Here is a 22,201-nt window from a genome sequence, read left to right as displayed (position 1 = left end):
GGCCAAGAGTTTTTAATTAAACTGGGTTGTTTATCCTTTATTTCTTAGTGAACTTTTTTGAGAAGTTAAAGTGTCACTTAATTTTTCTCATGGACTTTGCATTAAAGTCCTCAAAATTAAATTATTCTTCCAGGACTTGGTCAGTTTTCAATCCAATAAAAGGTTTTCCTGGGCTTCCACGTGGTCTTTTAAACTTGGCTACATGCATAGATGTTTCTGAAGAAATCAGATTTGTTCAGCTCTTCTGGGTGCCAGTCAAAAGATAAAATTTGAGCAAGGTCTGATTGCACACACACTTAGGCTGCAGCAGCAGCAGAGGGAGGATGGAGCCATGAGGCAGGTATATTGAATTTCAGGGGGCGGTGGGGAGTGGGAGGCGCTAAGCAATATAGAAAGATGCTTTCTCAAACAGAACAAAACGAAAACACCAAGCAAACAAGACTTCAAAAAGATAAAGTTAATCCACCACCAAATTTTAATTAAATTTAGCGCCTAGTATTTGAGTATTCGTTATAGTCCAGAACCCTTGCCTGGTTTTTTTCCTACGAAATTATGACATAAAGAACACGACAAGGTGAGCTGAGTTATGCAACGTGGCTAAGGACAAGGAGACAGACACTTCTGTGTTTGTACCTGCTGTGCAATCTCTGGAATTTTTGGGCTCCAGCGCCAGGAAAATCTTGGAACACATACTAGGATGACGAGGGAACAAGAACCCAGTTCTAAATAGAGTCCCTCTGTCAGTTAATTTAAGCAGGTCACATCTCATGAGGGTCAGTCAGAGTACAGCTGGTTTTCTGAGGAAATTAAGGGCAAAACCAGACTTGAAGAGAATGCGATTGGGTGACAGTGGTTGAGAAATGATAGAAATGTAAACTGTCTAGACCTGGGATGAAATTTTTATCAGTGACTCTTTGTGCTGCGGTTCAATCCAGAGGCCGACTTGGAAAAGTAACAAATTCAGCAAGACTCTCCAGCCCCTATAGAGCCTGAAACCCGGATTAAGGCTAAACCTTGCGCTAGGGGAAAGGCAGGCACTAGCGCCTGCTCCAACCCAAGGTGGAGCGACAGCACCAGCACGTCCTACTTGGGGACTAGCCACAGGACTCGCGCCCGCTGTGCAAGGCTTCCTTTCGGAGCAGTGGGCCCCTCCCCGTCTAGCTTCTTGACAAGCTTGCAGGCTGCCAGGGGCGGCGCCGCCCTGAGGTCCCGAGGACGTCACTGACGCGCGGTCGAGCCTCCAGCCCGCCTCCCCGGCTTGTCTTCTCTTCCTTCCTTTGCCGGCGACGCCGCCGCGGCCCAGGCAACCCGCACTGGCCCAAACTCCTGCGCGCTCCACCTCGACACCTCCTCCCGCACCCGGGTCCGAAGATGGCGGCTCTCAAACTCCTGTCCTCCGGGTTTCGGCTCTGCGCCACCGCCCGCAGCTCACGGGGCGCCTTGCACAAGGTAAATCGAAGAGGGAAACGAGGAAGGCCACGCGCGGGAAAAGCGCGCACGAACCGCGAGCGGCGCGCGGGTCCTCTACGCTGCCCATCCCCACCTCCTCCAGCCGGGGAACTGGCATCTGCAACGCCGTGCACCGGGCTCGGAGACGGTCCGGTGTCAGGCCAACCCTGTCTATCTGTCGGTCTGCCTTTGCTTCTCCATCCGCTTTCCTGATGGGGCGAGAAGGCCAGCTGTGCTTGCAGCGTTGGTGAAGCGGACCGGGCTCTGGGCAGCGGAGCAATGCCTTAGGGACGGCCGGCGCCCTGGGGCTCGCGTCCTCATCACCCCCCTCTCCCCGCCGCGCTCACTACCTCCTTCCCGCCTCCCCGCCGACGCCCTTGGGAAGGGGTCCGGGTAGCCGCCGCCCTTGCTAAGGGCGGGTTGAAGGAGCGGAGAGGGGTTAGGGCGGCGCTCTCAGGCTTGCGCCCCACCTGAGGGAGCGGCTGGCGTCTGCGCCTGCAGAGGCCCAGAACGCCGGGCCGGGTTAACCGCTGCTGGCTCAAGTTCACCGCCAAGTGGGCGTACTGCCGCTCTCCGTCCTCCCCTTCCCTATATGGCGGTCGAAAGGGGAACCCGGCCTGGAGCGTTTATCACCGGGCATCTAGCCTGCCCAGCGGTTGGAAGCGGATGGAGGGCTGGCAGTGCCCCGCTGCAGTCTGCAAACGCCGCCATCCCTAACTTTTGAGTCCCCTCTCAGATCTGGATTAGAGACTTGAAATTTTCAAAGACCTTAAAAAATACCTTGATCCACCACAATCCCTTAGCTCCACGGAATGGTATCTAGATACCAATCGCCCTCCTAGCGGATCAGCAGGTGGTGCGTGTTTTGGCTTGTACATTGTACAGTGTCTCGCCTGTAAGCACACATTCGGGTTGGATTTCAATGTGGGTTGGAGAAACTGAGTGCAGGAGAGGAATTCAACTCCAGGAGGGTGCCTTCATGGTGGTGGGTTCAGTTTGTTCAGGAACCTCTTCCTTGAATCTGAAAGTGAAGTATTTTCTTTGGAGAGGTTTCAAATTGTAGTTGTGAACTTAAAGAATGCACTGCACAGGGAGTGTGCTCAGTGTGTGTACTCTGAACTACTTTCCCTGTTGCTCACTCCCTTCCATCTCTGAGTGTTGAGAATCTAAAGCCATTAAGCTACTCTCACATGTGCTAGGAGATGCTTCAGAACTGAATTATTGCATTGTTAAATTCCCCATAGGAGGCATTTGGGTAATTTCATATAGATTTGGATTATATAAAACATTATCAAGAGAGAACTTGACCACCAGAGAGCCTCTGCCAGTGATGGGGCAGATGCAAAACCCAGGATGAAGGATTGTCCTTGGGGCAAGGTCAAAAACAGTCTTTTGTCAGTGCGTGTTTGTCTAATTATAATTTCTTCACCTCTAGTATACCCCACTTTCAGTATAATGATTAAACCCTTTCCCTAGCCAGCAAATCTCCAGATGCATGAACTATAATTATGGGTCTTGCTGTTTCTTATTAAAAGTTCACGGCAGAGTTCAGAAGTTAGGCTTCTCAGGTATGATAGAAGACGCTCCCGCGCCTACTTCCCAGAGTATTCTCCCAGTTCATGTCTGGTCTCACTTAAGACCCCTGCCTCGGTTGAGGTGTTACACTGTGTACTTGTTTAACTGGGACTGTGTTATATGGCAGTTCTTTGTCTCCCTCAGCACTGCATATTGCTCTGCAAAGAACACTCATTTAACATGTGAATGAGAGAAGCTTGCAGGTGCCTTATGTAGCTGGTACGTGACCTTTTTTTCCACATAGGAACTCATGAAGCCCAGGCTAGCTTCAAACATTCAGTGTAGCCGAGGCTGACCTTCAATTTATGATCTTCTTGCTTCTAGTGCTGGCATTTCAGGTGTCCTGCTGGAACTCAAGCCCAGGGCTCTGTTCACATAAGGAAACCCTCCACTAGCACATTTGGTTTTCTGAAACACCATGTAGTATATAAAATATATTGGAAGGAAGGTTAATCAGATGTAGTTTCCAGAGCCTCTTTGGCTTTGCCTATGTAAGGAAGAAAGGTAGATGTTGTGAGGTACACTTTTCCCCACTTGCCTAATCCTTGGAATTACTGCCAGTGATGTGGATATTTCTTGACTCTCAGAGACACAGGGTGAGGAGAGGAGTGGGGAGGAAACTGGTTGAGAGAAAAGGCGGAAGCTTCCTTTAGTGGCCTGTTTCACAGACCCTGAGGTGCTGCCTGGGCTGGTTTGGAAGATCCTCTGTGTTGCAGTTAGCCATGGACGTTGGCTAGCCTCATTGTCCCTCTGCCCTACTAAGAAATCTCTGAACATGAAGACTGGCAAACTGGATGGCAAATGAGACAAACATATTTCCGGATAGTGGTGTGACTTTCTAGTCCCAGCTACTTGGGTTTGAGACAGGAGGATTGCGTAAGCCCAGGAAAGCCTTTGAGGCTAGCCATACCCACATAGTGAGATATTGCCAAGGGGAAGAAAAAAATGAGAAGAATGAACAAATGAAGGAGGGAAAAAGTAACCATAAAGCTAAGACCTATGTTTTGAAAATCTTCAACAAATATTACATGCATTAATTTGCAATGGAGATGGTCATGTTACAAATTTTCCTTGTGAAATCATTGATGAGGAGGGCAGGCAGGGAGTGGTGAAGTAAAAAATTGAGCCCCAATAGTTGACAGCTCTGTTTTACTGTCTTAGAAGGGAAAATGGGAGGGAGGGAGGAATGGGAGGATACAAGGGATGGGATAACCATTGAGATGTAATAAGAATAAATAAACAAAATAAAATTAAAAATTAAAAAAAAGAAAGGAATTGATAAAAGGTGTCATTTTCCAAAGGACGATGACATCCCTTAGGTATTTCCTGTAGTGAGGCATATAGCTTCTTTGTATATTCAGTCTAATTTTGTCTTTGGGAGACAATTGACAGTTGTTATCTTTAGGCCTTGTGCAAGCTCCTCACCTGACTTTAACCAAAAATAGCAGCACTTCTCAACAAATACATGCTCAGTGGTTACATAATTTTGACACATCTCTTCATTCCTTACTGACTGAACTGGAATTTGACATGAGGAGTGTGTAAGTATGTGATGCCACTGCCCAGCTAGGTTTGGTATGTTTGTTTGTTTGTTTTTTTAAAGATTTTACTTTTATTTGTGTCTTTGTGTATAAGACCTTATGAGTTCTTATGCACCACAGGTATGTATGTGCCTGTTGAGACTAGACATCACTGTATTCCTTAGAACTGCAGTTTCAGACATTGGGTCCCCTGGACCTGCAGTTACAGACAGTTGTGTGGGCCACCAGATGATTTGATGTGGATTCTGGGAACTGAACTTACTACCTACAAGGGTGGCGAGTGTTTTTAATTCTGAGCCCTCTCTCCAGCCTACCTCACTGACTTTGATTTTTAGTTGTATGGGTACATTTATCTCCCACATCTGTTCAAGCCCTGATAGGCAAGCATTCTGATACTGAAGTCCATTTCTAGTACAACTTCCACTTTTTGTGAAATATTTCTAACAGGTCTCTTTTCTGTTCTCTTCCTTTCTTTTTTTTTTTTTTTTTTTTTTTTTTTTTTTTTTTTATTTATTTATTTATTTATTTATTTATTTATTTTAAATTAATTTATTCATATTACATCTTGATTGTTAGCCCTTCCCCTGTTTCCTCCCATTCCTCCCTCCCTCCCACTTCCCCCCTTCTCCCCTCCCCTATGTCTGTGATTGAGGGAGACTTCTTCCCCCTATGTATGCTCTAAGATTATTGAGTCTCTTCTTGGTAACTTGCTATCCTTCTTCTGAGTGCCACCAGGCCTCCCCATCCAGGGGACATGGTCAGAAAAGGGGCACCAGAGTTCACGTGAGAATCAGATCTCACTCTCCCCTCAACAGTGGAGATCTCTTCCTTTCTTATTTCCTTGCCTTTCCTTTATTTTGTTTTATACTTTGTAAGAAGGAAGTTCAGAGTGGGACCAGCTGGTGGATAATTAGTGCCAGCTGCCACTTAGTGCTGTGACAACACTAGTTATCAGTTGCTCCAAAGGGGTGAAATTCTTGCTAAGTGTGTGGCTGTGTGCTTCTGCTTCTGAATCTTTGCAGGCTGTCTGGATACATGCAGGAACTGAGTCTTCTTCCAGAACTCTCTATGGGCTTCCACAGAGAAACAGTTCAAGGTGACCTCACGTTCCAGATTGCTTGGGTGCAGATGAATTCTCTCATTCTCTTCCTTATCCTGCTGAGGCCGGATTCTTCTTCCTGGGATAGATGATGAGTGCAGAGTTACACATTACAGAACAGGACTCTCATAAAGATTTTCTGTGTGTAAATGACAAGGTAGAACAATAGAGAACTTTCAGAAAACATTTAAGAGCACCTTGTGGTGGAAGGACTGTGTGACAGGAAGTCAATCACTCTGCTCTTTGTTACAGTTTTGATCATTTTGCCTCAACCCCTCTGTTGCTGGAATGACAGGCATGGACCATTCATGTCTATATTCAGTCCATCTTATTTTTTATTTCTGAGACCAAAACTAATTAAGTAAGTAAATAACGAAGTAACAAATTAACTGCTAACTATCCCTCTTTGTGTGTGTGTGTGTGTGTGTGTGTGTGTGTGTGTGTGTGTGTGTTTAAAACAGAAGCAAATAAACCCTTACTAGTTGAGGACAGGAAGAGAAGGTTAAGTCCTTTCAAAGTCATTGTTTCTCCCTCTACTTGTGTCCCAGGCTTTGGGCAGTGTGCAAACTCGTGACCTAACCTTGACCAAAATAGAAACTTAAAGGGACAAAAGTCATGTGGTCATGTGTGTAACCTCAACTTTTTTTTTAAATCACTCTTTGGCCTTCTCTCAGTATAGATCCCTTAAATGGTCTTTTGTGCTAATTGATAGATACTTTAAAAGAAAAAAAGAAAATAATTTTTAGAGGAAAGAAGGAGCGATAGTCCTTGACCACCTCAGGATGTAGCTATCTGAAATTCTGTTGGGTAGTCCAGGGGGTGGGGCTTGTATACCAGAACGCAGCTGTTGCTCTCTCCACTCCAGCTCTGCGGGTTAAATATATAATGGGAATAACGTGAAGTATTATTAACATGGGTCATTAATTACCATAGAATCCATTTCCTCCCTTCTCTTGCCCGTGTTTTGGATACAATCAGTATATAAGGCAGTAACTTAAAAGTGGTTTTATGAATGCTCACTGGATGACTCATCTGAGGCCATTTCACTTGCCACAACAAACACCTCAGACTGGACATATAAAAGAAGTTTATTTAGATATATTTATTTTATGTGTATGAGTAATTTGCCTGAATGTATGTATACCACATGCATGCCTGGTGCCCATGGTGCTTAGAAGAAAGCATCAAATTTCTTGTCTGCAGTAATGGATGTTTATGGGCTGCCATGTAGGTTCTGGGAGTTGAACCTAGGTCCTCTGTAAGAGCAGCCAGTGCTCTTAACCACTGAGCCATCTCTCCAGACAAAAGAAGTTTATTTAGCTCACAGGTAAGTGGAGACTAGAAGTCCATGATTTGGTGATTGCATTTTGTTGCTCCATGATATGGCAGAGGAACAGAGGAGCAAGTGGAGTGTGTTGCTTTTTCTTCAGCTTCTGTGACAGCAGCATAAGGAAGTGTGCTGTTCTTTACTTGTGTGTTTAGAGTTCTCCTAGCACCTGGAACTGACCACACTATACTTAATTCCCCAAAGAGCTATCATCGTACATAATATAGATTAGATAAATGGCATAGAACTTGGACAGACAGGTTCTCAGTGTTGGCAGACCGAATGGGAAGCTGGGTTAATACCAGAAATGGGTGACTGATGTCCCTAATACTGTGAATTTGCGTCACAGAATGTCATGTGAGTTATCTACTTTTCTTATTTTGGGGGGTGGTCCCAAGTGACACAGCTGGACTTCCCCTTTGTGATAGAAGATGTGGAACACAAGGGACCCTGGTGAGAACCTGCACACAGATAAGCCATTTAAGACCCAATTCCTTACAGACAGCAGAGTAATATAATCTGACAGGTTAGAAGATGAAGGAGTTGGGAAGACATTGGCCAAAGGACACAGTAGTTCAGTCAGACAGGAAATAAGCGTAGGAAGTCTACTATATGTCAGGATGATGATCAGTAACAGTATACCTGAGAAAATCTGTAGTTATGAAATACTCTTACCACAGAAGAATGATGTATGAGGTAATGCTATGTTAGTGAGCTCCAATTAGTCATTTTGTGATGTATACATGTAGCAGAATGTGATCTTATATACTGTAAACATAAAGTTTTGTCAATTAAAATGCAAAATTCTAAAAGAAATAATGAACTTATATATATGTATATATATATATACACACACATATACACATGTACAACTACATATATAGCTACACATGTCTATCTATCTATCTGTGGATCAATCTATCTATCTGGAATCACTTGCTATATGTGTAAAGCGAAGCTGCACATGATTGTTCATTGGAAATGCTTTCAATGTTTCAGGGGTGTGCCTGCTACTTTTCTGTCAGTGCTCGTCACCACACCAAATTTTACACAGACCCAGTGGAAGCTGTAAAGGATATTCCTAACGGTGCAACCTTGCTGGTTGGTGGTAAGTACGGGGGCTATTTTCCTTTGGATGGTAATGTTCTTAGATTTTTAGGAAAATCGTGACATAAAGCTATGTAGATTCAAAGTGTCATTTATTCTTTCGTTTAGCTCTTCCTCACTTACTGTCTTACTTATGTCCCACCACGACACTGAATTCAGTCTCTACCTGAAAGTACCACTGTAATTTTCCTTTCCTCTTTTCCTGATTATAACTGAAAAGCTGAAGGTGTGAAGTGCTGCTGTTTATCAGGAACTACTATGGATCCTTAAATCCTTGGGAATTCTGGTGAATGTGACACACACATGGGCCTCATCTTGTCAGACACCCTAGCCACTCTCTATTACGTTTTAGCTGTTGAGCCTCCTGTATTCTGTTTCTGCTGCTTCTTTGGGGTGTCTTTTGTAGCCACTGCCTCAGATTTAGTGACACTTAACTTCCCGATTCTGATATATGGAATCAGGTCTCATTTTAGGGCTGCTTTTTTTTACTGAATTTTCATCTTAAATCCAGCACTTTTGGAAGAATTTTTAAGATGTGAAAAATGAAAATTATTGGCTTAGTAGTCTAGTTCTATGAAATATACTAACTCAGATGTATAAAAATGCATCTTTAAATGAACAGCTGGACGTGGTTTGGATTATGAAGGGGATAATACTACACATGTCATATATCAGCTGATTACTTTTGGCTTTAATTTAGTCAAAGTCTTGACATTGGTGTCTGGTGCTATATAATGGTTTGGAACACCGAGTTCTGATTACATGGCTGACGGCCGTTGATTGAGTTGACAAGATATAGTTGTGTGTTTTGCTTATTACATCTAACAAAATGCTTTGTGCCTTTTCTCTTCTATTAAGGATACTGTACACTTCTTGGAAGAACATTTGCCCTCACACATTGTTTCTCTTTTGGGCTTTGTAGGTTTTGGGCTGTGTGGAATTCCAGAGAATCTCATAGGAGCTTTGCTGAAGACTGGAGTAAAAGATCTAACCGCAGTCAGCAACAATGCGGGGTGAGTGGATTGCTGAAACAATTAGCTAGAAAGAAATGCCAGCTTTAAAATGAAACCTGAAAAGTTTATAAGCAATCAGGGATGAGACCCTTAATATGTTATTCAGTCTCAAGTGGTCATCCCTAAGCACAAGAATACCCAAGAAACACCCAAGAAACTTGGTAGGATCGATCTATCTATCTATCTATCTATCTATCTATCTATCTATCTATCTATCATGTATCCATGTATCATATATGTATGTATGTATTTATCTATCTATCTATCTATCTATCTATCTATCTATCATCTATCTGTAACAGTTACAGAAGTCATTAATCAAAGAGGGAGTTGTGGGAGTGAAAGGGAGAAGCTGGATGGGGGGAGGTAGAAATAAGGTAAATAGCGTACTCATATGTGAAATTATTAAAAAATATAAAAATTCTATCAGTGAGATTAAATCTGCCCTGACGTACAAGAGTAATATGTTCCATCTTCAAAAGACAGCAGCTAGCTGGATATGGTGGCAATACCATCAGTGAGGAGCCTGGGGAAGAAAATAAACTCAATGCCAGCATGATTTCCACCACAATCAGTGCTATTCCATCTCAGAAAACAAAAAAGTAGATAGTAAGGTCAAAAGTACAATTCTTTTTTTTTTTTTTAATTTTGTTTTTGTTTCTTAATCTGTAGCGCTGTGATTGAACTTAGGTCCTTGGGCATGCTGGACAAGTGGTTTACCTCTGGAATATATCCCCAACTCCTTTTTTTAAACTTCTGATTTTGATATAAGGGCTTACTAAAATTCTCAGGCTAGAGCTGGGCTTTCTCTTGAATGAATGAGTTTCCTGACTTAGGCTCTGAAGTAGGTTGAGTTACAGGCCTGTACCATCAGGCCTAACAAAGTTATACTTATATTCCTGTATTTTGGATGCCACATTTCATAATCATAAGTGAAGCTTTGCTTTACCTTATATTAATATGTAAATTAATGAGTTATATCTTTATCTATAAACATTTTTTTTATTAATTTATTCTTGTTACATCTCAATGGTTATCCCATCCCTTGTATCCTCCCATTCTTCCCTCCCTCCCATTTTCCTCTTATTCCCCTCCTATATGACTGTTCCTGAGGGGGATTACCTCCCCCTGTATATGCTCATAGGGTATCAAGTCTCTTCTTGGTAACATTTATTGTTTAAAAAGTATAAAATATATTGTAAGTCAGAATTTTAAAAAAATTAAAGATGGTCCTTCATGTTCTTTGTTATTATACGCCATTATGTATAAAGGTAGGTGGTCATCATGTATAAAGATAGGCGGTCATCATTACGTATAAAGCTAGGCGGTCATCATGTATAAAGATAGATGGTCATCATCATGTATAAAGATAGGTGGTCATCATTACATATAAAGATAGGTGGTCATCATTTGAAAACTGATTCAAGTTTTTTCTTCTAGTTATATCATTACTCCAGATACTATATAAAGAAATACATTGATGATAAAAATGTTTTTGGTCTTGATGGGATATAAAGGACATGCTGTCAACTTAGCAGTATGACTGTAAATCAAAATGGTCATAATAAAGCATTGTTTCAAAAAGGCATGCACATGTTGGTACAGTTAATGATGTCAGAAAAAGCTATTCATATGCAAAACAGTAAGTCATCTGCCCCTTTAAAATAAATGGATGAAAGACTTTAACAATCTTAAGATATTTAAAAACAGAACTGAATTAGAAATATGGCTTATTATTGTAAAGACTTGGAGAATAAACAGTGCAGATTACCTTGGAAGTGAGTGATAGACAGCTCATTTGGAAAGAGCTCATTTTATGGAAGGATCTGTAAAAGTCTTTCCAAGCTCAGGACACTTGCCTTGTTTTGTGTGACACTTTTCATGGGGAAATGTGAACTAATATCTCCTCAGGTTAGATAGGGAACCGATGGTAGATCAAAGCAGTGATACCACCAACATCTAGCTTGATGAACCGGAGAGTGTATTGAAGTTACTTTCAGGAATGTGGGTAGTGGTTACTTGACAGAGCCTAGACCATTCAAAGGCAGCTGTAGCACCAAAAGCTAACCCCATTACTGGTAATGGACTCATAAAAGCTCTAACCTAGAGCTCTTTCTCTGACTTGCAGGGAGCCTGATAGATTGGAGAGTCTTCTCAGCAGTCTGTAGGACTTATATAACCTTGGGGTGGGAGGGGTCTTGTGAATCTGGAAAGTTTCAGGAACTCCCCAAGACTTGTGAGTTTCCAAGTCTTAACAGTCTCTCTTTAAAACTTCCTGCATTTTAATGAACTCCCTTCTAGTATGGAATGTTTCAGCTCAGAAACAATTGCTAAATAACACTTTTGTATTAACCATTAGCCTTGATGAGATAAATGCTGCCTTAGGATCACATTTTTATTTTGTTTTTGAGACAGGGTTTCTCTGTGTAGCCTTGGCTGTCCTGGACTCACTTTGTCATCAGGCTGGCCTCGAACTCACGAGATCTGCCTGCGTCTGCTTCCCAGAGTGCTGGGATTACATGCATGTGGCACTATACCTGACTAGGATCACACTTCTAAAAGAATATATTGATATATTTATTTAAAGGTTGAAAAAGCTGAGACTTCATTGAATTTTGATGAACTTTGAATTATAACCCAGTGTGAACTGAAAGTTTCACAGTAAACTCTATGTCGATCATTTAAGGACAGAGCCAAAGGAAACATGGGATTGTTATGGTAATACGTGCTACTTCCTTCCTGTCAAAATTATTTTGTGTTATAGATGTAAAAGATGTAAAAGAGTGAGCTATAGATTGCTCCTGCTTACATGTGGGATGTTGATTTGGCTAATCTACTATGTAAGTATGTGTACTTCTGATTTCTTATATATTGTATTAATCAGGTGTAGGGAAAAATTTGAGAGTTCAGCAAGGAATCACTTACTCAAGATAAAAACTAGTTGTATGCCAGGATCTTCAAACATGGAGTTAAATCAGGCAGACACTGTGCTGTGCCCAGCTCCGTTTCTGTTTCTACAGTTGCAGCTCTGGTGACCTCATTGAGCAGAGATACTGGGTTGCCTTGACTACAAGCATTCTTTAGGGTTCTAGTTTTTTGTTTGTTTGCTTGTTTGTTTGTTTCTGGTTAGGGAAGGGCTTAAGATGCCCTGCGATGTGTACTTTCATTTATGTGCTTAGCTCATGAAAGATTTTATTTGTACCATGGGATGACTAAACCTTACACCCAAATATAGCATTTTCTTTTATCTTTATATTTCTGATATTGCCAAGGGAACTATTGATTATATGCTTGAAGATAAAACATGTTCCTAAATGAAAGCAAAAGAAACCAAAACTTATGTTTTAAAAATAATTATTTTCAGTAAGTGAAGTTTTAGAAAGTAGATATTCAAGAGTTCTTTGTTTGTTTGTTTGTTTTTGTTTTATTTTTTGAGACAGCATTTCTCCATGTAGCCCTGGCTGTCCTAGAACTTGCCCTGTAGACTAGTCTGGTGTTGAACTCAGATCTGTCTGCCTCTGGCTCCAGAGTGCTGGGATTAAAGGTGTGCACCACCACCCCTAGCATAAATTTCAGAATCATAAATTAAACATTTTCAGAAGATGATGCCTTTCATGTAGTACCCATTTTAGTTTACATTAATTCATCTCTATAGATTTTTGGCTTTAGAGCTAAAATGTATATGAAATCCAGAGTTTTCTTTCTTTGGGTATTCTAGAGAAACGCTGGCTTCTGAAGGTAAGCAGTACAATCTGTTGGCAAATCCATCAGTATCACCTTCAGTATCTAGGAGCACATTTCATCAGCATCAGGGGCTTTCTCATACTTGGCTCCCTGTTAAGAGCAACATGCTCCCCATTTCCCCAGATGCTCATGCTTTCAGTCTTTGTATCAGGAGCTCTTATATCTCAGGGATGTAGTTAACTCATTTTTCATCAGCAATGATACTGTTATATCAGACAAATGTCTTTGATGACCTTCTGAGTTAGAGACACTGTAGAAAGATACACTCTCATTTGGGCACAGGGGTCCTGCTCAAACTAAGGCACCAGCCAAGGACAATACAGGCGGTAAACCTTAAACCCCTACCCAGATCTAGACAATGGACAGAACACTCTCCATTGTTCTGTGGAGAGTGGAGAGTGGGATATTACTTTCTCACATACTCTGGTGCCTCACCTTTGACCATGCCCCCTGGAGGGGGAGACCTGGTGGCACTCAGAGGAAGGACAGCAGGTTACCAAGAAGAGACTTGATACCCTATGAACATATACAGGGGGAGGTAATCCCCCTCAGGAACAGTCATAGGGGAGGGGAATAAGGGGAAAATGGGAGGGAGGGAAGAATGGGAGGATACAAGGGATGGGATAACCATTGAGATGTAACAAGAATAAATTAATAAAGGAGAAAAAAATGAAAAAAAAAAAGAAAGAAAGATACACTCTCGTTGTAAGCTCTCTATTTAATAGATTTTGCAAGGCCTAAGCACTAGCTCTTTATCTAGATCAGTTGGTGAGAATCTTAGGCATTGCCGGTTGCTATGCCAGTAGACTAGTCTAAAACAAAACAAAAGCCAAATACATAGTCAGCCCCAGAGCCAAGATCAACAAATCCAGAAGGTCGTCTTTAAATAGAGCCAAATTAAAATGTGTAATGTGTTGCAAAAAATAAACAAAGAGAGCTATGAAGGAGTGGTCACAAAAATTTCCAAGTCAATGAATGACCAACTGTGTTCTGGTTTTTGGAATGGACTCTACAGGCATGGAGAAAGCTTCAGATATTTAAAACTACAGAAAACAAATGGGCTGTAGCCACCTTTCATGGGCTGTTTTATGACTAATTTTATTAGTCATGGCTCTGGATATCATCGTTGGTAAGTGGGGAGGTTACCGAAGGGACTCCTTTAAAAGGACTGATTATAGCTGAAGGAAAACAACACGACCGATAAATAACCCTGGAGATGATAACAGAGGGGCACTGCTGCCACTGGCCCTCACTTGAGGGGCTGCAAGAGGACCAGTATTTAGAAGTTTTATACATGGGAGGTGGGGAAGACAGCCTGAGGGCTAAAGATCCCGACATTACCGCTAAAGATAACACCTGAGCGCACACTGGAAGGACTTGAAGGACGTGGGAGAGGAGCCATGAAGAGAATAGTTTCAGAGACGTGCAAAGGCCAGTACAGAGGCCCTAAGAAAGCATTCCTGGCATGGCTGCAGGAGCCAGGAGGACAAGAGACGGACAGAGAAGCGAGCAAAGAAGAGCCCAGAAGGAATAAGCTCAGAGGCATGAAAGGCAGGCAATTAGTGGGCATTGCCAACAGCTCCAGAGCTCTTTGCTTTATTCTGAATAAATAATACCTTTGCAGGGCTTTGAGCAGAGCGGTGGCCTCTTGCACTTCTATGTTTTATATGGTGGTGTCACTTGACTGCCATGTTCAAAGTGGATTGTAGGGACAGAAGCAGACGAGGTTACCTTGGTAACCAGGTAAATATGGCAACAGGCAGAGGAGGGAGCGAGAAATGGTTTGATTCTTGAACAGATTGTGGAGACAGGTTTGTGGGAGGAGAGTTAAAGATGACTTTTACTTTTGTCTTGCCCATCTCCAAGAGGGAGCTGCTCTCAGAGGTGCTGGGCTAGACTGCTCAGAGAAGCTGAGTGTGGAGGCAAAAAGAAGTAGGGCCTGGGCTTTAGGAGCAGGTTGGAAACAAAAAAATGAGGAATGTTGAACAAAGAGGAGGAGGAGAAGGAAGAGGAGGAGGAGGAGGAGGAAGAAGAGGAGGAGGAGGACGAGGAGGACCAAAAAAAGGGAAAAAGAATAGAAAGCATTTCTCTAGAAGGACAGTATCTGGAGCCCTCTAGTGGATAAGTATATTATTAGCCCATAAGGCCATCTCCGCCCTCCCCGCCCCTCCCCCCCTTAACTTTAAAGCAGTTCCTAAGTAGGGTGCATCTGGGTCATGGCTTACTTACTGTGCGCCATACTTAGCTGGAGACCTTCTTTGTCTTAGGCTAGGCGAAGTGGATCTTGTGTGTGACGTGATTCACAGACTTCACTGGAGCCCATGAAGGGAAACTGTGCTTCAGGCAGGAAAAGTACATAATATTTAGCCTTTAATTTTCTTTTGGAAGAAAGAGACTAAGTATAGATTACATGGGTATTTTTACGCCTCTGCCGAGTAGGAATCAGAGATTACTGAATGATGAAGTTCCTTGTTATCTATACACCTTGGGGGATATGGTGGGCAGGATCCTGTGGGGAAGGGGAAGTAAGAGCCTTTGAATTAGGATGGAATTCCTATGAGTTGGAACTGGCACTTTTAAGTGTGGTACCAGAGAGTGGAGGCAAGTGGTTGTTGGAAGAAATGCTAGTAGTTTGTCACACAGACTGCCATCCGTAACACCTTTGCGTCTCAAACATGTGGGATGTCTCTAGTGGCCACTAGATTAATTTCTCCCAGCTTACCCTTCCCGTCAGGTTCCTTTGCCAGAGCCAGAATTCTGCACAGGGTCCATATCAATGCCAGGGCAACACGTCTTATGGATGAATCATCGCCTCTTTGTCTCTTGCTTTACCCCCCTTCTCCATTCCTGTGGCTCCCACCTTAGTCCAGACGCTCACCATGGTTTGGGTGAAGTCAAGCCTTTTAACTGGCCTCCCTGCCTTCTGTGTGATTTCCCAGAATTCATTGCATGGATAGCCTGTCTCCTTTCAGTGGAAGCATCTCCAGTCCTTCAGGTTGAAGCCCTACATCCAGGCCCTCTTCCCTCTCCTGCCTCCAGTCCACTTCTGATTCATGTGGAACACTGAGGAAGATGCCTTTTGCTTTAGGATCTCCATTGTGTTTGTCAAACTGTTTTTCTTTTGCTTCCGTCTATTTTTCTGCCTCTGTAACATCTTTTCCCCTCGTCTAGACCTTTTTTTGCCCTCTTTCTCCAACAACAGTTGGGTCCTTCGTCTTTTGTCTTTCTGTCACATATTATAAAGACATCACTTAGCACATCCCTCCCTCTGGTGTAATTACAGACTGAATGTTTATTTTCTTTGAACTCTTCAGAACTACACAGGGACAGCAACAGGCCTTTTCATGGTTATAGCCCCATCCCTGACATCCCTTCCCTAGGGTAGAATAAGTACTCAGTATGGGATTGCTGGATGAGTGAGTCATGTAGACAACACAAGCTACATGTGGGTGGAGCCATCAGAACTTGAGAGTGGTCATCAGTGGGGAGGAAATACAGGCTACTGTTTCTAAGAGGATTTCAGGGTCTTGTTCATCCCAATTTATCTTTAAAAAAGCATGGATACATAATATAAAGTGATATAGAAAACTGACCCTACACAGATGTTACCAATGAGATTTTACAAGCTGCACAACCATGGAGCCAACACCCTTGCAAAGACACAAGGCAGTACCAGTTTCCCAGAAAATACCATTTATAATGCCTCTGTTTCCTGCTCTCATCCTGTCCCAGTCGACATTATGGACATCTTGGACCAGTATGAATGTCGTGTAAAAGAGGTTTTGTGTATTGCTTCTTTCACTCAACACTTTGTCTGGATTTTCCCATGGTTCACAGTGTTGTCAGGATAAAGTATAACTCATCTATTCTGTGGATGGGCATCTGAGAGGCTCTCATTTTGCCTGTAATAGTGTTATTGAAGAACATATTATATATGTCTTTTAATAAACATTAAGTATGAATTCTTATTTGGTAAAGAGCCAAGAGTGGAACTGCTGACTCAGCAGCACCTAAATAATAATAATAATAATAATAATAATAATAATAATAATAATAATAATAATTTTTATTTATAATAAAAATTTATTTATAATAAAATTTATTATTATTATTATTATTATTATTATTATTATTATTATTATTATTATTATTATTATTATTATTATTTCAATGTTAGGAGGTTGTGATAACAGCTTTTTCCCCCCACCCCCTATGATGACTGTCATTTATTTTAGTGCACAGGAACATTCTGGTGTTTCTTGCCCTTGCCAACTGTTTATGTAATCATTCTTTTGTGTTTATCTTGTTGACTCAGTATTATCTTCACTACTAAAAAGATTTTATCCTTAAAAATAGTTTTCTAGACTCAGACCTGTATACCAGCACTTGAAGGCAGAGGCAGGAGGATTGTGAGATCCAGGCTGACTTAGATTACATAGTAAGACTGTCCCAGACACACAAAGCAACTTACAAAGTTTGATTTTTTTTTCTCTCTAGTTGGTTAAAGAACTTCCAGCACCTTTGAGGAGGGAGGGGCAAGCTGACTTGGAAAGGGACAAGCTTTCATTCTGTAATTAATCTATCTTATCATGCGAATTTGCTTTAAAACGTGGGTGCATTCTTTTCTTTGAAAATATGATAGAAATAGAGAAGGAATGTATCTACCTGGAGCTTCTTAACTAAAAAAGTCAATACTAGTACTTGCCCCATATCTAAGAATATACCGAGTTCTTGCTTTAAAACATTAAACCAAAATAAATGTATTGTAAAATATAGGATTCATTTTGCTACGAGCAGTCTTTTCATTTAAGGGAATTAAGTAATTCAAGTATGTAAGCATTGTTAAGTAAAATGTCTGTGATAAAAATATTTTTAGACATATGTATAATTTGGGTCCCATATCAGTGAGTGTGCATGTCTTTATCTTAATATAGGACCATCCTTTCTATTTGAACACAGATCTGAGTGTTTTTGAATGCTTTCAACGCAGAGGGCAGGAACCAGGCCGTCTTTGCTTAGCATCCATCCCAAGATCACTTTGCACTAGTAGAAAAACAATGTGTGAGCTGGAACTATAGGATGAGTGAGGGCTGGAAAGCATCAGCTCCCTCCCTCAGTCTCTGAGATCTTGGGTGTTTGAGGTAGGATTATACTGTATAGCCCTTACTGACCTGGAACTCACCTCAAACCCAGAGCTCCACCTACCAGTGCCACACAGGTCCTGGGATCTGTCAGCCTTTCCAGCTGTGCTTTCCCCATCCGTAAAATAAGGAAAGGTGAGCCACCTCGTGAAGTCCTGAGAGTGGTGAAGAGTAGAAGGAAAATTTGGATAGAATTCTTTAGGTGGTTTCTTTTCATCTAAGCTATTAAAATTTCACATAAAAAAGCTTCCTAACAGTGTTCTGTCAGATGGCCTCATGGTTATCAACTCCCTTCCTTTCCTTTTAGGGTTGACAACTTTGGCCTGGGCCTCTTGCTGCGATCCAAGCAGATAAAACGCATGATCTCGTCATATGTGGGAGAAAATGCAGAATTTGAGCGACAGTTCTTATCCGGTGAATTAGAAGTAGAGCTGACACCTCAGGTGAGAAAACCCTGTAGCTTTTGTTTCACAGGGCCAGTTTGTAGAAAACGTCCTTTTTTTCTTTCTTAAATTTTTGTTGTTTGAGACAGGGAGATGCTATTTTGTCAAACCAAGGGATTTTGTGTTTAGGTCATTTCTGTTCATTCTTGAGGATTAATGTTTCCTGTGACTGTGGAAGATTAGGTATTTCTAAGGAGAAAATGTTCAAGCTGCTCGATAAAAGTTTAAGTGTGATACTGCAGTGTCCATTGTGCCAGATGCAAACAGAAGAACTTGCTGAATTGTCTGAGATTGTCCTAAAAGTCAATTTTTATGAATGTCAGTGTTGGAAATTTCTGAATGGCCAAATCCTGCTGACTCACATCAGAAGAGTGAAGCCTGTTAGTGGGTGAAACTGCTTCTTAGAGGGAGTGCTGGGCTCAGAGCCCAGGGCCCTAGGGGACCGAATGTGACCGAGCTGGCCATTGGTGCCATTCACACAGAAAGTCTGAACTTGTTTCCCCACTTCTCCTGACCCACTGAAGGCACCTTGTGGAAGCCCTGTGGGTAAAGCAAGGCTGGGCATGCTCATTGTGCTCCACTCTGACACACTCTGCCTTTGTAATCGACAAGCGAACCATTCCTCCTCAAGGGAACCTTACTTTAGGATTTTGCCAAGTTGGTGAGGATGGCATGCAGCAGAGTTTTGTAAAGGGAGATGATCAGACTAGTCTAGAGAAGGCGCGTGCAGGGGACGGTTCTTTCCGAGGCTTCACAGTATCATAGTCACACCTAGTTACCTACAACTCTGTCACCCCTACCTGTTACAGTGCTGAGATATGTTCACTTTTACTCGGTTTTCATTTAAAGTGTCGTGAAGGAACAAATGCACACATTTCTATTCTCCTTGGGTTCCTATAGAAACAAAACAAAACAAAAAATCTCTCCATTGACTGGGGAAGCTCAAACAACAGGAATCTGAGAGGAATCTTCCTTGTAAGATTTTGAATAAAGGCTGCAAATCTCCGGTTGTTAATTTTAAATAAGGTCCAAGCCAATTTATACCAGCAGGCAACTTTTGGAAATCATTTAAAGTCTTTAAATGATCCACTCTCAATGTGATACTTTGGTATTTTATCTGAGAAGGAAAAAGCTGGAATCCTAAATATGAATATGGATCAACCTTTTGAACTTTTTTAAGGAGCTATTTGCAGACCAGACTGAGATAATTAGGTTTCCATAAAAGCATAACACAGAAGCACTTGTCCATCCTTTCCAGCAATAAGTACATCATCCACGTAATGAATGATATATAAACCAGTATGTTTTTCTCTAACCTCTTGTAAAGTTGTACCTACAAATTTCTGACACAGGATAGGACTGTTAGCCATTCCCTGAGGCAAAATTCGCAATGATATCGCTTCTTTAAAATTCACAGATTTGGCTCTTTAAAATTCACAGAAAGCACACTGAAAGCAAAGTGATGGCAATCTTTTGGATGCAAGGAAAAAGTGAAAAAACAATCTTTAAGGTCTATGACAATTTTGAAAGTATTCTTGGGAACAGCTACAGTAGAGGGCAATCCTGGCTGCAATGCTCCCATAAGTTGCATAGTCTCATGTAAGTTAAAAAAACTTGCATCCCTGTAAGTAATTTAGCTTATCAGCAGATAATCATGTGCTGTGGAGACCAGGTTGGAACTCAAGAGTTCACCTGTGTTAATCCCTAAGTGCTGGGATTAAAGGTGTGCACCACCATGCCCTGTCACAGTGATCTGCCTGCCTCTGCCTCCTGAGTGCTGGGATTAAAGGCATGTGCCACCATGCCCTGTTTAATTATTTCATCTCAATTCTAGTAAAAAAAAAAATCTTTGAACATCTTAAACAAAAATTAATCAAGGAAACAAGAAAATTCTAATTTCTAGGCAGTTAACTACATTCCGAAAACTATCAGCCTCGTAGTTCCGCCTCTGTAGCCATCTCTGCTCTGTAAGAGTCGAGCCCACAGATAACTAAGCTGGAAACTCCCAGCTGTGAGTGTTTTGTTTTAAGGACAAAGCTAGTCTATCTCTCTTTTTTGAGATTCTAAAAATTTGCAGAAGTATCTCTCAAGTAAAAATTAGGCAAAGAAACAAAAAAAATTATAAACACCTTGTAGTTAAGGAGTTTGGAATTAATCCCATTCCCTAGACCAGTTTGGAAAACTGCTAGTCTCTTAAAGGCAAAAATTAAACACAAAAGTTCTAAGTTTAAGACAATAAACTCTATCCTTTCGACCGTACTTCTCCAACCAGCTACATGTTCACAGCCATGCCTGTTCTTTAAGAGTTCAGACCCACAGGCATCCAGGAGCAGTGTCTGTAAAACGTTTTGGCCCATGGATGCTCCAGTCCTGGGTCCCGGCCCTGCGAAGGGCAGGCCTGGTGCTGGCCAGCACAGCGGAGGCAGTACTCTTACTACCTCATGGGCTATGCATACCACATTGGGCCTCACTATTTGCTTAGAAAATGGGGCAGCGAATAAAGCTTGGCCCTCTCTCAAAATATAGAAAAGTGAAACAATATTTAAACAATCAAACAAATTTAGAGACATAGACATAAAATTTGACATAATGATCATATAGCAAACAAACAGTCAGATAGGCAAGATAAAAAGAAACAAATTTCAAAACCTTGACAATAAATGGCATTCTAGGTTCTAAACTATCTTTAACTAAAACCAACCAACAAACAATATATATATACCTTTATAGGTCTAAAAGCATAATATAGTGTTCCTGTAATCTTTTACAACTTTATCCCACATTTTTAAATTAACTATTTCTTCCTCAAGAAACTATGGACATACTTCATTGACAAAATCTAAAAACTCATCCAGCTGTTCTTTATTTGCCCTATTTCTCACGTTTGAAGTTTATTTTCCAATGCCTCTCTAAATAAATCTTTACTATTGCTCTGTCCCATGTTTTGCATTGCTCACCTTGCCATTCCCCTGCGAAGCGGGCGATGTTAGGGGAAATGGTCCACTTGTCTTTCCATGGGGCCCCCTCCATGCAATGTCTGTCATTTAATCCCTTGTTTGCAGGCCCTTTGTTGGGCGCCAAATGATGTGTCCTGGCCCATGGGACAAACCGAACCGTGGTTCACCTGAAAGAGGGAGTGGGGATTGAAAGTAGGGTACAGAGACGCAAGAAATAATGTGTCAAGTCTCTAAATTTCTGATCAAGACTCTCTTTAATGCCAATGAGTAAGACTTTATATAGCAAGGTCAATAGGATCTATTCTAATGCCACTCTCCCTAGCCCCCAGGCAAGAATACCTGCATCACTCCCTGTAAGAACTAACTATTTCTCTGAGTAGCTCCCTATAAGAACTTCCTTGATCCTCTGGGTGGTTCCCAGTCAGGACTTCCCTACTTCTTTCAAAGGTAAATAGTCTAACGGTAGCCTAGAACACAAGACCTCCTCTGGCAAAGGTCAGCAACTCGAAGGTCACAGCATGCAGCCTAAGCACAGGATTTCTAACATGGCAGAATTTGGCATGGCTCTCCACACAAGGCCAGGGGCCAGCCAGTCCAGTTCCTGGGGAGTCATTTCCTGGTTTCTGGTGACTGATGTCTTGCTTTGCTCTCTTGGAGCCCAGAGATGAGGAAATTTGATCTCTCTGGTGCCTTAATAATCTTATTAGAGCAGGGCCTATATTTATGGGTTGTTTCCATCTTAAATATCTCCTTGTACCCCTGTCATGTTGAAGGTTAGAGTTCCAACTTCAGTATTTAAGGGATA

General features: G+C 41.8%; 1 protein-coding gene across 1 annotated transcript in view; it reads left to right on the top strand.

The window, feature by feature from the left end:
- Positions 1-829: 829 nt before the first annotated feature.
- Positions 830-22,201, top strand: part of OXCT1 (3-oxoacid CoA-transferase 1) — a 115,180-nt gene continuing 93,808 nt past the window's right edge. Inside the window, exons 1-4 of the mRNA XM_084783726.1 lie at positions 830-1,449; positions 7,991-8,099; positions 9,021-9,111; positions 18,304-18,439. Coding sequence (XP_084639852.1) covers positions 1,372-1,449; positions 7,991-8,099; positions 9,021-9,111; positions 18,304-18,439 — 414 coding nt within the window. The 5' untranslated portion in view covers positions 830-1,371. The remainder of the gene's footprint in view (positions 1,450-7,990; positions 8,100-9,020; positions 9,112-18,303; positions 18,440-22,201) is intronic.

Source organism: Acomys minous, assembly GCF_964271855.1.
Source record: "Acomys minous genome assembly, chromosome: 5".
Lineage (NCBI taxonomy): Eukaryota > Metazoa > Chordata > Mammalia > Rodentia > Muridae > Acomys > Acomys minous.
Note: the sequence above shows the minus strand (reverse complement) of the source record. Positions and strands in the feature narration are given on the sequence as shown.